Source organism: Rhinolophus sinicus, chromosome 14 (genome assembly GCF_057876585.1).
Source record: "Rhinolophus sinicus isolate RSI-liver-muscle chromosome 14, RSI-T2T, whole genome shotgun sequence".
In the NCBI taxonomy this organism is placed as follows: domain Eukaryota; kingdom Metazoa; phylum Chordata; class Mammalia; order Chiroptera; family Rhinolophidae; genus Rhinolophus; species Rhinolophus sinicus.
The window spans coordinates 27,780,214-27,796,665 of record NC_142514.1 but is presented as its reverse complement, the minus strand read 5'-3'; the positions used below and the strand labels follow the sequence as shown (position 1 = coordinate 27,796,665).

Genomic DNA, 16,452 nt, shown 5'->3' with positions numbered 1-16,452 from the left:
TGGAGTCTAACAGCAGAGAGTCTGTGCTAACAGCGCCCACGCCCAGGCTCCCACTCCTGTTGCTTCCCGCTCCACCTCTCCTATCGGCCTCATCTGGCTCCTGAGAAGCCATGCCTGCTGCCTACTAGGTCCCTGACCATCAATGGCAGCCTGTAGGACGCAGAGGCCACGGGCCTCTCCCAGGCCTCCGGCCCTTGGGTCATGCCTCTGTGGGCAGAGCCGGCGGCCCTGCCTGGCCTGTCTGTCAATCTCAGCCTTGTAGAGCCTTGGCTGCTTTTGGCCAGGATGCAGTAATGGGGGCCAGTACTCATGTGGAGCAGACAGAGCCAGACCCTGGTGTCGCATGTGCTCAGGGAAGAGAGAGCCCTGAGCTGGGAGGCAATACGCAGGTTCTTGTGTTGTCCGGCCTGCCATTGATTTTTCCATGTCCCGAATCATGGCCCCTTCCCTTCTCTGGGCCTCTGGTTTCTTGTCCAGTACAGTGACGGTGTCAGAAAAATGAGGGGCCACGCAGCCCTGACCCTGTGGTTCTGTTGGAGGCACCTTCTGACAGCACTCTGTCCCCTCAGCCTGAGCGCAGGTGTGACTGGTTGTACCTTGGGCACTTCGGGCTGACTCAGCCCCTCTGGAGGGAGGAAAGAGGCAGGAAGTATCACCTCTGCTTGTTCCTCCTGAATCCTCTTCCATGTGTCAGTGGGGTGGCAGGTGCCCATCTTCCAGATTGAGAAACTGAGGCACAAACAGCACTGTAGGCAGAAGTCCAGTCAGAAATGAATGGAGCCATCTTCACTTTTGTCCTGACCCTTCCCTGCACCAGACTAATTTATTCCTGGGTTCTCAGGCAGCCAAGGACAAGGGTGTTGACGAACTGAGGCTGTTGGATTTGAGAGAGGCTGGATCAGTGGGAGTAAGAAATCTGGTCTCCGTCACTTTCTTTGATTCTTTACTAGGGACTTTCATTTTTTCATCAATTCATGCAACAAGTAGTCACGTGGTACCTGCTCTGTGCCCGGCATAGTTCTAGTCATTGAGATATGACAGTGTACAAAAGACCCTGCTCTCATGGAGCTGACGTTCTAGTGGGAGAGACAAAGAACAAATACAGCAGCCATAAAGACGATTGTCACGTGGTCTAGACGGTGATACCCCCTGTCTGGAAACCCAGAGGGGAAAAGACACTGGGAGGACTGATAGGATCGGTGTCGGGGGTTCTGACCTGGACTCAGACTGACAGGATTTGCATCTTCGCCCTGCCACCTACTCTCAGTTTGATCATAACTTTCCAGTCCACCTCTTGGAGACTCAGTTTCCTCTTCTGTAAAATAGAGATTCTCACGGTCCCTACCTGTGGGCCCCTTAGGGATCGTGTGAGATGACACCCAGTGATGACTATACCTGATGACCACAGAACTTCCACATCTGTTCCTTCATTTGCATCTCACAGTTACTATCACATCTTTGTTTTAAAAAGGCGAGTGAGGCTCAGAGAAGTTAGGTGATTTTCCCAAGGCCACACAGCAGGTGGTCTCCCTGTCTGCACATCCTCTGCTCTTCTCCATAGAAGCTGCCTCTCCACCCAGATAGAGGCCTGGTTGATCATTAGGTCCAGTAAGTGCTGCTGAATTGGACTGTATTGAATGTATGTTGTAGACTGAGAATCTCATTTAAAAAATGTATTTGTTTTGGGGAATTATAGAACTAAGGCGTGTTCATTGTAGAAAATTCATATATAGATTCATTATAGAATTTCATTATAGAAAATTCAGATCATATGTTTAGAAACATGGAAACCCCTGGTAGTCCTGCCTCTACTTCAGAGAAAACCAGCATTTTAATCCTTTGGTATAGCACCCCCCATCAGCCTTGATATTTTATCAATATAGATACTAAAATTTTATTATTTTTTTTGCAAAGTGGGACATAAATTGCCCACTGTTTTGCGACTTTGTCTTTCCTTTAATAGTAAATTCTTTGTCCGTCTTAAAATTATCTTACTATTAGAGGGACCACCTGCCCAAAAGTATTTCTCTTTTTAAAAAAAACTAATTATTTCAGCTTTATTGAGGAATAATTGACTTATAAGATATTTAAAGTGTACATCATGATGATTTGATATATGTATACACTGTGAAGGGATTCCGCCACTGAGTTAATTAACGCATCCGTCACCTCACATATTTATCGCTTTTTTTTACTTGGTGAGAACAGTTAAGTTCTACTCTCTCAGTAAATTTCAATCATACAATACGGTGTTATCCCTTACAGTCATTTGTTTTACCCTAGATCTTCAGACCTTATTCATCTTGTAGTTGAAAGTTCGAACTCTTTTATCAACTTACCCCTATTTTCCCCCCCTCCCTCCCCAGCCATTGGCAAGCACTTTCTACGTTCTGTTTCTATGAGTTTGACTTTTTCTGTGTGTGTGATTCCACATATAAGTGATACCATGCACCATATATGTTTGTTTGGCTTATTTCACTTAGCATAATGCCCTCAAGCTCCATCCATGTTGTCACAAATGGCAGGATTTACTTCCTTCTCATGGCTAATATGCCATTGTGTATGTGCCACATCTTCTTTACCCATTTATCCATCGATGGACACTTAGGTTGTTTCCATGTCTTGGTTCTTGTGAATAATGCTGCAATGAGCATGGGAGTGCAGATGTCTTTTTGATATCCTGTTTTCATTTCCTTTGGATAATACCAGAAAGTACGATTGCCAGATCATATGATAGTTCTATTTTTAATTTTCTGAGGAGCCTCATAATAATAATTTCAATAATGGCTGCACCAATTTACATTCCCACCAATAGTACACAAGGGTTCCCTTTTGCCACATCCTTGCCAACACTTGTTAACTTGTCTTTTTGATGATGGCCATTCTAACAGGTGTGAGGTGATACCTCATTTTGGTTTGGCCTTCCATTTCCCTGATGATTTCTCTGATGTTGAGCACGTTTTCATGTACTTTTTGCTATTTGTATGTCTTCTTTGGAAAAATGTCTACTCAGTTCCTCTGCCCATTTTTAAATCAGATTTTTGTTTGTTTGTTTTTTGCTATTGAGCTGTATGAGTTCTTTATATATTTTGGATATTAAACCCTTATCAGATACGTGGTTAGCAAATATTTTCTCCCATACCGTAAGTTGCCTTTTCGTTTTGTTGATGGTTTCCAAAGATGTCTCTCTTCCCAAGAGCTGAAGGTGGATGCCTTTTCTCCAAAATCCTGTCTGGCCCGCAGGACGGTTTGCCCTCTGGATCCCTGATAACTGACTCCTCTTTCCCCACCCCATTTCCTCAGTGTTTTCTCACCCTGCTGGGTAAATGAGTACTATTGCCCCCAGCTGACAGAGGAGGAAGTTGAGTCTCATAAAAGAGAAGTGACTGGCCCTGTTCCTGGGTACCCAGATCCATAGGAGCAGATGTGAAAACTGGATCACAGCAATGAGGGGAGGTCGGCCCGGGGTGGGGGCGCATAATGGTTGACTACTCTGCAGTAGGACACACTGGTTTTTAATCTGGCGTCTGCCACTCAAGAGCTCTGAGATATTGAACAGGTTACTTAAAATCTCTGCATCTCAGTTTCTTCACCTTTACAATTGGGATAATACCTGTGTCATAGTATAATGGTTAAATACCGTAGGTAAGGCATTTAACAACTTAGCAAATGCCTGGCCTGCTCAAAATGGCGGTCAGTATGATGAGGGAAGAGCCTGTTGTATTTATCTACACCCCCACCCCATCGTTTACCTACGGACCTCCTGGAGCCAAGGAGTAAAGAGCACAGTTCCAGGGTCAGGCTGCCTGGGTAAGCATTACTAGAAATGGCATGTAACGTGCCCAGTGTGGTGCCTCACACAGTTCAAATGGGAGCTGGCACATTATTTCCCACCTCTATGCCTTTGTCTAGAACACTCTGCTCCATTTCTGCTTGTCAGAATTCTTCCACCACTCTCACTAGGCTTCCTAGAAAAGTATCTCTGACCCCCTCCCCCAAGGCTCCCTCCATGCTTAGAGCCCCCTCTGTGCCCCATTGTGTGTGTTTCTCTAGGGATTCTAGTCGCTTTCTGCCTGCAGATTCAGGGGCATCCCCTCTTTTTCTTCCTCCGCAGGAAACTATGAGCAACCTGAGAATAGGGACCAAATCTGACTCTTCATGATCCCCCCCACCCGCTGTGCACCCCAGATTCTGCATGAAGGAAAGGAATTCAGTGGGAGGCAGGGGACCACGTGAAGGAGCCTGGCCCAGTCAGTGGGGCAAAGCAGGGCCAGCCCTTCCTGTTTTTTCGGAAGCTGACAATGGGTGCAGCATGTCCCTGGGACCCCAAGTCCCCTCAGGGCCCTGCCTGGAGGAAGGGGGCTTTAGGAGGCATTCTCGGGGCACCGGCTGACAGGAGAACCTGAAGACAGGTGACCCCCTCATCCCAGTATTGCCACTGAGAGGAACTCTAGGGCCACTCATTTTGTACCGGCTCCGAGTCTGCAAGTCCACATGAAAGGCTCCTAACCTGACACGTGACCCCTGGCAAGTCTCTGCCCCTTCTGGGCCCCAGTTTCCCCCTCTATGCAGGGTTGCCCAGAAGGGCTTTCCAGCTCTGACCAAAGAATGTGCCCACTCCTAGCCTCCTGATGGAGGCTCCTCCAGGGGTGAGGCACGGGGCAGGAGATACACCCAGCCTGCCTCCTCACGGGATCCCATTCCCCCTGGGAGAGGGATGTGTCACCGAGACCACAACTTTCTGGAAAACGCCCACAGTTCACTTCTTCCTCCGGTTTGAACTGGAGGAATCGCATCCTTCTTGCTCACATCTCCTTGGATCTATTTTTGGCTTTGGCAGGCTTGATGTGGTGGCCTGTGCGGGTGTTCCCTTTTAATTTGGGGTCTAAAGCCGTCTGAGGCCCCGACCAGTAATTATGAGTGCAGAGCCATTTATGGAAACAGCTCTGAAAAAAGTCAGTAATGGGAACTCGCTAAAAATACCTCCGAAATGAAGCCTTGGGCTGCCTCTCGGAGCGCTGAGATTTCTGGTTGGGAGGAAGCCCCTCAGGATGCAGAATCGATAGGTGATCAATTCCATGGCGCCCCTGTGGGGCAGCACAGGCCGTGGGGACACGGGTCTTGTTTTAGGCCTAAAGTGGGCCCCTCGACCTCTGTTACTGGCAGGACCAGCCAAACAGGCCCAGCCCGTCCGCCTCCAGGGCCCTGAGGGAGCCTGCTCTCCACCTTGGGGGCCAGGCAAGTCCCACAGCAAAGTGAAAACATGGGTGGCCCCTGATGGAGACATGCTGGGACATGGAAGCCACTACCAGACCAGCAGTGATACTGTAGTCCAAGGACCAGTGGATGCTGGACACTGAGCCACTGTCCTGGGGACCAGGAACCCTTGGGGAGAAGGGGCGGGGCCTCCCCTCTGAGCCCCTGGAACACAGGGGACTTAATAAGTGGGCCACTGAGAGCCTCCAGTTTCCACCCCACATTGTTTGGTCCCTGCCCTCAAATTGCTCACCTTCCAGCCGGGCAGATGAACCAGGGCCCGGGGCTCCTGGGGTGGGGGAAAGGGCGAACATGCAGGCTGATCTATGTGGGGTCAGAGCGAGGAAAAGGGGCTTTTACAGCAGGACTGAGAGGAAAGCAGCCTTTAGACATGGTGGGATGGGGGCCAGGCAGGAGAGAGCGGCTGGAGGAGGGCCTGGGGGAGGCTGAAGGCAGCCAGGCGGCCCAGGAGGCCATGTGGATGAGACGGGCCAGCTCAGGGGGCCTGGGATGCAGAGCCGAGCTGCGTCCCTCCTGGGGACCCTGCGGGGCTGGGGAGGGTTTGAGGGCAGGAAGGATGGATGGACACAGAAGATTCTGTTCCCTGAACGGCTGCTCTGAGCTTGAGGAACAGGGGGTCTTTTGAAGTCTTACTTTTTGGTCAGAAACAAGACAGATTTGAGTTGTCTGGATGACTAAATTTTGTCCAGGGCACAAAAATAGTTGAAGCCTTTGCTGGTGTCGCTTGTGGACCCAGGTGTGGCATCTGGAGGTGTAGCCTGTAGGTGGTGGGTGCAAGGCCTCAGAAGTGGAAAGGCGGAAATGTAGGCTGCCTCCTGCCCATAGTGGACCCTTCCCGTAAACATGGGACCCGGAGGTGGTTTAATCAGGGGCCGGAGGAGAAGGCCCGCAGTCCCATTATCCCACGGTGATTCATGAGTGTTTGTTGTTTCAGAAACCACATTAAGGCGATTCAGAAACTAAATTCATCTGTTGTTTCTCCAGACAGAAGCTGGTTCAGTGTTTGAACATTTTTGGCAGCTTTTATAAATTTGTGGAAAATAAACATTCAGAGGATCCTATTGAGCCAGGCGTAACTTTGGCTGCTCATATTTTAGCCATTGTGTCCTTGGGATTGTCATGTCAAAGGGGAAGTTCATGTGTATTTGTTCGGGTGTTGCCAGAGGATATCGTTAGATTCCTCTCCACAGCTTCCTCCCAGCAGCGTGTAAGAATGCTCATGTGTGTGCTTACCTATCTCTCGAAGAAATGCCATACTGATCACCCTGTGAAAAGCACCCTCTACCTTTTCCCATTACTTTGGAGCCCATAACCCTCTATATTTCACATACAATACATACAACATGCCTTATTTTACTTTTTTTTTTTTTAATTGGGGAAATGGAACAGGACTTTATTGGGGAACAGTGTGTACTTCCAGGACTTTTTCCCAAGTCAAATTGTCCTTTCAAGTCTTAGTTGTGGAGGGCGCAGCTCAGCTCCAGGTCCAGTTGCTGTTGCTAGTTGCAGGGGGCGCTGCCCACCATCCCTTGTGGGAGTTGAACTGGCAACCTTGTGGTTGAGAGCCCACGCTCCAACCAACTGAGCCATCCGGCAGCTCAGCGGCAGCTCATTGACTTCATTCTAGTTGTGGAGGGTGCAGCTCACTGGCCATGTGGGAATCGAACAGGCAGCCCTGTTGCCCAGAGCTCACGTTCTAAGCAACTGAGTTACCTGTCTGCCCCTTATTTTACTTTTTATTGTTCTTTATATTCCGTCTCCCCCATTAGAGTATAAACTCCATGAGGGCAAGACTTATCATTCTTGTTTGCTCCTGGGTTCCCAGTGTCTAGAACAGTCTTACATACAGTAAGAACTTGATAAATTTGTTTATAAATTGAGCTTGATAAATTGATGAAAAAATATATGTGCAAATGAGTACATTGATTTAGAAAAACATTATTCATAGTCTCCCCTTCCCTCCACCCCATGGCCTTGGAATTTTTACGTGGCTTCCTTACAGGTATCTTGGCATAAAGTTTGGCTCATCTTAAACTCCTATTGAATGGCCACCCCGCCCAGTCCATTGACTGACTGTTTACAGAGCCCTCCACAGCCCCGTGAGAAAAGCTGGGCAGTATCCTTATTCCCAGTTCACAGATGAGGAGACGAGGCCAAGAGGGGAAGTACATGCCTGGTTGGTGCAGGGTCAGGTCCTGCAATGAGTACTGGCCAGAGTGGTCCATGCTGCCTAAAGCTGCCTGGCTGAAGCAGACTTGGTTGCACAGTTAACAAGAAGGAGATAGAGGGGTTAGAAAATGTTCTCCCAGAACACCACTTTTGGGAAATACCTCTCCTAACTCAAAGCAACAGCCACTGAAAGAGGCAAATCCACAGGTGTCCTCTTCCTATCTTCCCCACTGACCGTCATAAACGGGTTGATCTCTTTACCCAGTTCCACACTTTAGGAAATCTCACCAATTTTTTATTAAAATTATTTTCCTAAAAATGTCCCACCCTCTGGTACTTGCCTGGAAGAGTCAGGGTGGGCCGTTTCCTGTGCTGGAACTGCTGGGGGTTTTATTGATTTCAAACCCACAGAACGGAAGTTTGAAACTGGGGTGTGTTCAGGTGAACAAGGTGCTCGTGACCCAGCAAGGGCAGGAGGCCGCGAGGCTTGGTGCCCACACAGAGCTGGCAGGTTTGTGGTTTGTTCCCTCAGTCCCTGGATCCAACGTGAAATGAGCCTCAGGCCTGCGGACAGAGTTCCCAGTGAGCCCCCAGGTCCCACCCGTCAGCTGGGGACGGATGCACTTACTGATGCTTTGAGAAGGGGCGGGCAAAGGATGTGATGGAGTCCTCATTCTCTGTCACAACAGCCTGGACCCATTTCATCCTGCAGATGGGGGATTGTTACACAGCCACGCAATGGAGGTGGTCTGTGTGGTCCCTGAATCCACGGGAATTGTCACCAGTGTGTGTGTGGAGGAGGGGAGTCCTGTGTAGATATTCATGGTGACCATCGCTCGGGGAAGGTGCAGAACCCTGCCCTCCATGCTCTCTGCCCATGCAGGACCCCGATGCCACCTGGGCCACGCTGCCTCGGAAACAGCCTGGCTCCGGGGGGGGGGGGGGGCACTTGCTGCCTGTCCAGCGCCCTGACTGACGATGGATGTTCTGTTTCTTCTCCTCCCTGGTCCGGGGGTGAAATGCCCACCTCCTCCTGCCCAAACATGTGTGTCCACTGGCCCCACCCAGCACAGCTGTTTGCTTGTGCATCACTGGACCAGGTCCCCACCGCGAGGACAGGAAGTGCTCCCCACATCCGCCTCTGCCACCAGCCTGGTGACTTGTGGTCACTGAGCCCAGTAGCCTGAGAGAGAAGTTTTAAAAAGACTCCCAGACATGTAATTAAAATCTCAGTGTTGGGTTTTGGGGAAGGCGCTGGACGGCTCCCACCCCTGCTCTCCGGAAACACAGATTTTTAGTGTTTGAAAGTGACAGGAGGCTAAAGTGAGGCGGCTCTAAATATACTGTCCTGGGCATTTCCGGGCAGCTGGGGAAATGTGGGATTCATCCCACGTCCATGGCCTCTTGCCCAGAGGGTTGGACCAGCACCCCCACCTCTGCTGCCTCAGGTCCCGCCCACCTGTGCTTTACTCTCCCCTCTCCCCGCAGCTTCCACCCCAACCATCCACTCCCTTGCTGCCCCAAATCTTGGCTTACCCCTGACCAGAGGCACAGCCTGTGCTCCGAGGCCGGAGCTCCAGTCCTCAGCTGTCAGGTCACAGCTATGCTCATGCCCATACCCACACCGCTGACTTGTGCATGGCTATGGCACCCTTAGCCTGTGCATACGAGGTCCTCTCTGCCTAGAACGCCCTCCCACCACCTCTCCATCCTCCAAGACTGTCCCATCCAACAAGGCCAGTTCAGATGTCACCTCCTCCTGGAAGCCTACTCAGATTTCACCATGTTTTCGGCCCTTTCACTTCCCCAGCTTGACTGGGCCTCTTAGGAGCTGTCACTCCTGCCTTGCTTCTTGTGCCTTTCTATCTCTCCCTCTGGCCCTCCTTCCTCCTTCACCTTGCTCCAAAAGGAACCTGCCATCTTTCACCCTTTGCTGTGTTTCCTGGCTGTTGTTTTCCTGCCTGTGCCATGTGTCACTCAGCTCTAGGCCTTTGCTCATGCTGGTCCTTCCTCTGCAGTGTCCCTCTCCCATGACATCATGGCAAACGCACTCTCACCTTTCAAGGCCCAGCTCCATTGTCAGCTGTGAGCAGTCACTCTTTCCCACGTACCATCCACGCACATCGGCAGACTCTGAAATACACTGTCGTGTCCCTGCCCAGCCCATGGCCCTTTTTTGCCTTGGGTCTGATGTCCATCTCCCCAGGACCTGTCTTCGGCCAGAGCCAGCAGTGGGGCTGAGCCAGGATCTGCTGGGTTTAGGGCTTGGTGGCAAGAAATGGAAGCTGCCCTTGTTGGTACCCACCGTGTGCCGGGTGCTGCGATTGGCATCTCACTACAGGCCTCGTGGGGCCCTCTCAGCACCTGGCAAGCAGAGCCTGGGGTCAAGCCCATTCCCCAGGGAGGGAATGCCCTCCCCAGGCTGCCCAAGCCCCTGGCTCCCACCGGGCCCTGCCACCCCAGAGCCCGAGCCCAGAGCCAGGAGTGAACACCAGCCCACTTTGTCTTGCAGTGGAGCTTGACCGCACCCTGGGCCACCAGGAGCCCCACTGGAAGGAGTTCCGCTTTGACCTGACCCAGATCCCGGCAGGGGAGGCGGTCACAGCCGCTGAGTTCCGGATTTACAAGCTGCCCAGCACCCACCCGCTCAACAGGACCTACCACGTCAGCATGTTCGAGGTGGTCAGGGAGCGGGCCAACAGGTGCCTGTCCTGCGCCCCAACTCCCGGTCAAGCCTCTGTCAGTGTGTCTGGCTCAGCCCTCAGGCGGGGGGCGGGGATGACATTTCCCAGAGGACAGAGGGGAGCTTCCTGGGCGCACACCCTCACAGATGCAGGATGCTTGGCTCAAGGCCCCGGCACCTAGGGAGAGGCCCAGTATCAGTCGTGGCTTCAAATCCCCACCCTGCCATCCTGGCTGTGGGACCTTGGATGGGTCGTTGAGCTCCCAAGCCTCAGTTTCCCCATCTGTCCACGGGCACAGTAACACCTTTCTACGGTAGACACAGTGAGACAAGGCACATAAGGTGCCCAGCCCAGAGCCAGGAGGATTGATGCCCCACTAATTGTCCCCCAGGTGGGCACTGGAAACACGGAGGCAGCTGTGCCGGCTTCGGTTAATTGTTCTTTCGTGTCCACAGGGAGTCTGACTTGTTCTTTTTGGATCTTCAGACGCTCCAAGCTGGGGACGAGGGCTGGCTGGTGTTGGACGTGACAGTAGCCAGTGACCACTGGTTGCTGAACCGTAACAAGGACCTGGGACTCCGCCTCTATGTGGAAACGGAGGAGGGTAAGACTCAGGGGTCAGGTGGTGAACTTTCTCCTGGGGGATCCTCCGAGGCTGCTGGCAGCAGGCACAGCTGGAGCCCCCTCAATTGGCCTGGAGCCCACCCCTTTCTCATGTGGCCACTGGGGTGAAAATGCCCTTCCCACTGTGGGGGTCAGTGGGATAAAGAGGGCGAGGTTCCCACAGTTCAGGACAGCAGGAAGCCCTGACCAGCGGTGGTTTCCCTCCTGTCCTTCTGCAGAACCAACATTGGAGTTGCTAAGAGAGTGAGTCCATGCTTTCTTTCCCCAAGAAATGGGTGATTCTTTCTCTCTGGGGAGCCGCCTTCTATGTTGGGAGTTTCTGTGCTGGGCAGGGCACGAGGGGAAGAGGTTACATCCTCAGGCTCTGGATTTGAATCCCAGCTCTGCAGCTTTCTAACTCTAACCTTGGCAGGTTACTTATCTTTCCAAACCTCCGTTTTCTCATCGCCAGAAGGAGTCATGCATTCATTCATTCACCAGCTGTTTTGGGGGGAGAGCCTCCTTCATCCCAGGCAGTGGGGATAGAAAGCCCGAAAGTGGGCACAGGACTGGCGTGTTTGACTACATCAGGGGCTGCCATGGCCAGAGCAGAGTTGGCCAGGGAGAGGTTGGAAGGAGAGGAGATTGAGAGTCAGGCAGGGGGCATTCTGAGTTACGACAAACCAGGGCAAGGGGCTGGAGTTTTTAGGGAGCACTTGCACTTAATAGCAGTGGAGGATGACAGGATCTGATTCGGGTTTTTACAGAAGACCCCTCAGAGACACCCCCTCAAGGAGGTGTGGCACCCCTCCCAGCCCTTTAGTGTGGGTTACGCTTAGTGACTGGCTTCCCAGAAGGACAGTATGGAGCAGGGTGGGGCGGTAACTTGACGGTGGACAAAGCTGGCCAGCACCACCTCAGCCAGGTGATCAAGGTTCCCACAAATAAGTCATGTGTCCCTGTGTTCCCTGGATATGATGGGCTGAGAAAGCCTCTTCTCCTTGGTGGATCTTCTCTGAAACCCATCACCCCATCTAACAAAAAAAACATCTGGCAAACCCAAATGAAGGACATCCTACAGAACACGTGACAAGTACTTCTCAAAACTGTCAAGGTCAAAAACAAGAAAAGCCTGGGAAATTATCACAGCCCAGAGGCACCTGAGGAGTTGTAATGATTACAGGCCACGTGGGAACCTGGATGGGATCCTGACAGCGAAAGATGACTTTGGAGAAAACTAATGAAATCTGAATAAATCGTGGTGTTTAGTAAATAAAATTCCAATATTGGGTCATTAGTTGTGGCAAATATACTATAATAACCTAAATAAATGTTAACATTTGCCAGGGGACACTGGGTCTGGGTATATGGGAACTCTTTACTGTCTTTGCAATTTTTCTGTAAATCTCAACTATTGTAAAGTAAAAAATTTATATGTATATGAAATAAACAACCCTCTGGCCTCAGTGGGATGTCTAAACTGTGGGGGATGAAAGTAAAGTGAAGCCGGAGAAGCCCCAGGAGCCAGTCCAGGTGAGAGGTGTGAGGGGCTTGTTGGTAGCAGCAGAAATGGAGAAAAGTGGATAGAGGAATCATGGATAATGTGGATGCAGCCAGTGGAGTTTTTTAATAGATTTTTTTTCCGCTCTTGGGGGCTGCTCGTCAGAACAAGCACCCACCACGCCCCGGCAGCTGCTCCAATCAGCTGGGTGTTATCAATCCTACATTAACCGCCCCAGAAAGCATGGGTGGCTGGGCTAGTCCTCGGGCCTAGGAGTCCTCAGACCGAGGTGGGAACCCTGGTTCTGAGAGTCCCTGGCTGTGTGGCTCTGGGCCGCCATGGAGTGACTCTGAAGGTTCTCAGTGACACATGAGGTCCAGGATTACTGTCAAGACAAGTGGGATCATCGGTGTGAAATGACGTTGAAACCTGTACATGACTGTCACCAACACTGACCCTGTGGTTCACCAGCCCTCCTTCCACCGTCTCCCTCAGGCCTGCCTGCCTGGGGGCAGGGGCTGGACTGGGGACTCTGGGCTTCAGATGAGGAAACTGAGGCACAGTGGGTCCCCCTCAGGCCTTCAGCCCCTGTGCTCCTGGGCCCACCCAGGCCCCGGCAGAAGTCCCTGCTGTGTCCATGTATAAGGCCACCGCCCTTGAGTGACCCCCCTCTCCTCTCTCTGTCTCAGGTCACAGTGTGGATCCTGGCCTGGCCGGTCTGCTGGGGCAACAGGCGCCGCGCTCCAAACAGCCTTTCATGGTCACTTTTTTCAGGGCGAGCCCCAGCCCTGTCCGAGCCCCTCGGGCAGTGAGGCCCCTGAGGAAGAGGCTGTCGAAAAAAACCAACGAGCTGCCGCAGCCGAACAAGCTCCCAGGGATCTTTGGTGAGGTCTGGGGCTGGCCCGGGTCTGAGCCCACAGGCTTTTGGCCGAGAACCAGTGGTGGCGACACAACCCTCTACCCCTCAGTAGGGTTCAAGCCGATGGTCACCCTCCACCCACCTTTCCTGACACCCTCCTTTTGCCCCATGCCTCTGGGGACCAACTACACTGTCTCCAAGACATCTCTGCCACCCAGGAGTCCCTTCTCTGCCCTCCCCTGGCTCACCAGGCCTTCCCTGGAATCTCTACCAGAATCCAGTGCCTCTTCCTCCAGGCAGCACCACCCCTGGTGGCCCTTGTTTCTTCCCTAGTTCCCCTGTGGGATGCACAGTGGTTTAGGTGAAGGTCTCCCGGCCAGTCTCAGCCCCCGGGGATCAGGGATGGTCCTGACCCCACTACGGGCCTTCCTTTCCTGCATGGGAGTCGGCCCTTTGGCTGACCTCAGTGTGAGCTACGTGACCTGTGGAATGGGTGTGGCAGGAGAGGTGAGGTGCCTCAGGAGGAAGGAGGAGGTGCCGCAGCCTAATGGCTGAGGGTCCCCAGGGGTGTTTATTGGAGCATCAGGAGGCCCACAGGTTGAAAGTCAGGGGAGGGTGAGCTGAGCGCGGGGTTACTCTGGAGCCATTGGGAGCGTCTGGAGCCATTGGAGGTTCTTGAGCAGGGTCATGGCACCAGCAGAGCTGCAGGGATGGGCTTTAGGAGACCAAGTGATTCAGTTTCCCATCATTCATTTATTCCATAAATGTGCCCATCAGGGCGTCCCCTGCCCTGGGAGTCCCCTGTGGTAGCTGCACAGAGCAGGACCCCAGAAAAGACCTTGCACCATCTGTCCCCTGCAGATAACGTCCACGGCTCCCACGGTCGGCAGGTTTGCCGTCGGCACGAGCTCTATGTCAGCTTCCAGGACCTCGGCTGGCTGGTAATTTCTACTCTTCTCCTTCTTTCTTAAATGACCATCCCCACCTGAAGATCGTAAGAGTATCTCTAGGAGGAGGCAGAATTATGGGGAATGCCATTTTCTCATGTATTGTTTCTTCTGTGTTTTCCAAGTTTTCTAAAGGGAGAATATGTTACTTTTATAGTGAGAAAGTGTTTTCTGATAAAAGCCATGAAAATGGAGACAATCTGAATCCTGAGCCATAAAATGTCAGAGCTCCAACAGGGAAATTGAGCCAGGGTGGCAGTGCCTCTGTGCCTTTGCTGTGACGACGGCAGCTACAGGAGACAGGGGTGGGGGGCAGGCTGGGAGGACGTGCTGAGTGCTGGTGCAGGTGAAGGGGAAAGCTTGTTTCCAGTCCTGTCTGCTGAAGGGCAGGTGGATGTCAGGTGTCTGGGGGACGGCCCGCGAGGGGCCCGAGGGTGGTTTGATGGGGCCCTGAGGCTGAGGGAGGGTAAGGGGCAGCCCTGAGTCGTCCCGTGACAGGTGCTGGACAGGGGGAGCTTGGGAGGAGACACATGATGGGACTCACCTTCTTCCGTTCTCCCCCTTCTCCCCCAGGACTGGGTCATCGCCCCCCAAGGCTACTCAGCCTATTACTGTGAGGGAGAGTGCTCCTTCCCACTGGACTCCTGCATGAACGCCACCAACCACGCCATCCTGCAGTCCCTGGTCAGTACCTCGCCATCCTGCCTGGACCCTGGGGGGAGGGTGTGCTGAGGAGAGGGCCTCAGAAAGCCAGGAGGCGATGGGAGCACCTGCTTGGGTCCCGGGGAGCTTTCTCTGCATGGAGCCTTTGCTGCGTGCACGTGTGCTTACATCCCACACCTGTGTACAGGCTGGCCCCTGTGTGGTCACGCTGTGTGTGCAGACTCAGTGCTGGTGCACACACACACAAGCACACACATGCGCGTGGGGACATGCAGGTACGTGTGGTGGGACCGAGGCTCATACAGGCAGCCCACTAGTGGTCACAAGCACACATATACAGAACAGGTGTGCATCCCACCTGGGCACCAGTGTGCTCTGAACACACGTGTACTGTGCACACTGGTGTGTTTCACCTCCTGTGACATGTGCACATGGGTGAGAGACGGGTGTGTGTTCACACACCGCATCATGGCGTGTGCAGGGCGAGTCACTCGTGTGCCCATGTGCCGTGTGCCGGGGGGCTGTTCTGGGCTTGGGCTCCGCCTTCCGTTTACTCCCCGTTGGCTTTTTCTCCTGGTCCTCCCAGCTCTTGGTTTTCCACAGATGGTGTGCTTTTTGATGCCCTGGTGTCTGCGGTAACTTTAAATGAGGAAAAATGTGTCTGTGAAGAATATTGTTGCTGCTGCTTATTGCTCAGTGTGTAAATGTTTGCTGTGCCGAGGCTTCTTTCTAGAATGTTTACCTAGACTGCCTAGTACCTAGTATCCCCAGCCTTGTGTTTACCTCATAAGAAGTTGTCAAGGTGATGCCTTAGGGTGAGAGTAAATGATTGTAACAAAAGAGGCTTCAACCCTGTAATACCTCCTTTCTCAATGTCAAGTGGGATTTGCTGGCCCCAAGGGGCTGCCTTCCTCGGAGAAGCGAGGGCTGACAGGCTGCGTCCTCCAGCACGTGCGTCTCCCAGCACTCCCGAGAGGGATGTGGGGTGCCGACTGCACCTGCACCTCCAGGGCCGTCCCACCCCACCCCTGCCCCACCCAAGCCCACAGACCCCAGGATAGCTCCGCAGGAGCGAGCGCTCAGGCTGGGCTGGGTGCAGAAAGGCCGCAGCTGCGCTCTCAGGAAGGCTGTCAGTGAACTCAGGAGCCAAGGCCAGGCCAAGACGGTGGGTCCTGTGAGAAGGGAGGACGCGGCCTCAGCACGAGGAGGAGGTTCGTTCCAGGCGGAAGGATCCAAAGCGCAGGCCCCAGGACAGGAGCCGCTGGGAGGGCTCAGGGGAGGCAGGGCTGGAGAGCAGCGAAAGGGCTAAGGGAGGTTACTCTGGGCGGGGCCCGGGCCACCAACATAGGCCTAGGGGTCCCGGGTAAGGTGGCAGGTGAGTGGATTGAATCCCAAGTAAAGTGAGAAGGCTTTGCAGGGTTTCAGCAAAAGAGTGTTATGATCTGACTCGCGAGAAGCATCGCTCGGGCTGCGGTGAGAGGATGGGAGGCTGGACCATGGGTGGAAGGTGGAGGCCAGGAGAGTGAGGAGGCCGCTGCGGTCACCTGACAATGGACCCGGGTGGCTACTGGGTGGTGAGCAGTGACTGAGGCCACAGGATGGTGGAGGCAGGGCCCCTGTCAGGAGCGACTGGAGGGAGGGCCAAGGGCAGGAACCAGGGGCCTCCAGGGAGGGCTGAGCGACCTGGTGGGTGCGGCCTGTGGGCTGAGGAGTCAGTCATCTGCTTCTGCCACACGTTTGAGGCCTGAT

The 16,452-nt window shown here is 53.2% G+C and overlaps 1 protein-coding gene across 1 annotated transcript in view; it reads left to right on the top strand.

The window, feature by feature from the left end:
• The window catches only part of BMP8B (bone morphogenetic protein 8b), a 34,175-nt gene that overhangs the window by 11,384 nt on the left and 6,339 nt on the right, over positions 1-16,452 (top strand). Inside the window, exons 3-7 of the mRNA XM_074334478.2 lie at positions 9,959-10,148; positions 10,586-10,734; positions 12,924-13,118; positions 13,955-14,034; positions 14,614-14,724. Of these exons, the coding sequence (XP_074190579.2) occupies positions 9,959-10,148; positions 10,586-10,734; positions 12,924-13,118; positions 13,955-14,034; positions 14,614-14,724 (725 nt within the window). The remainder of the gene's footprint in view (positions 1-9,958; positions 10,149-10,585; positions 10,735-12,923; positions 13,119-13,954; positions 14,035-14,613; positions 14,725-16,452) is intronic.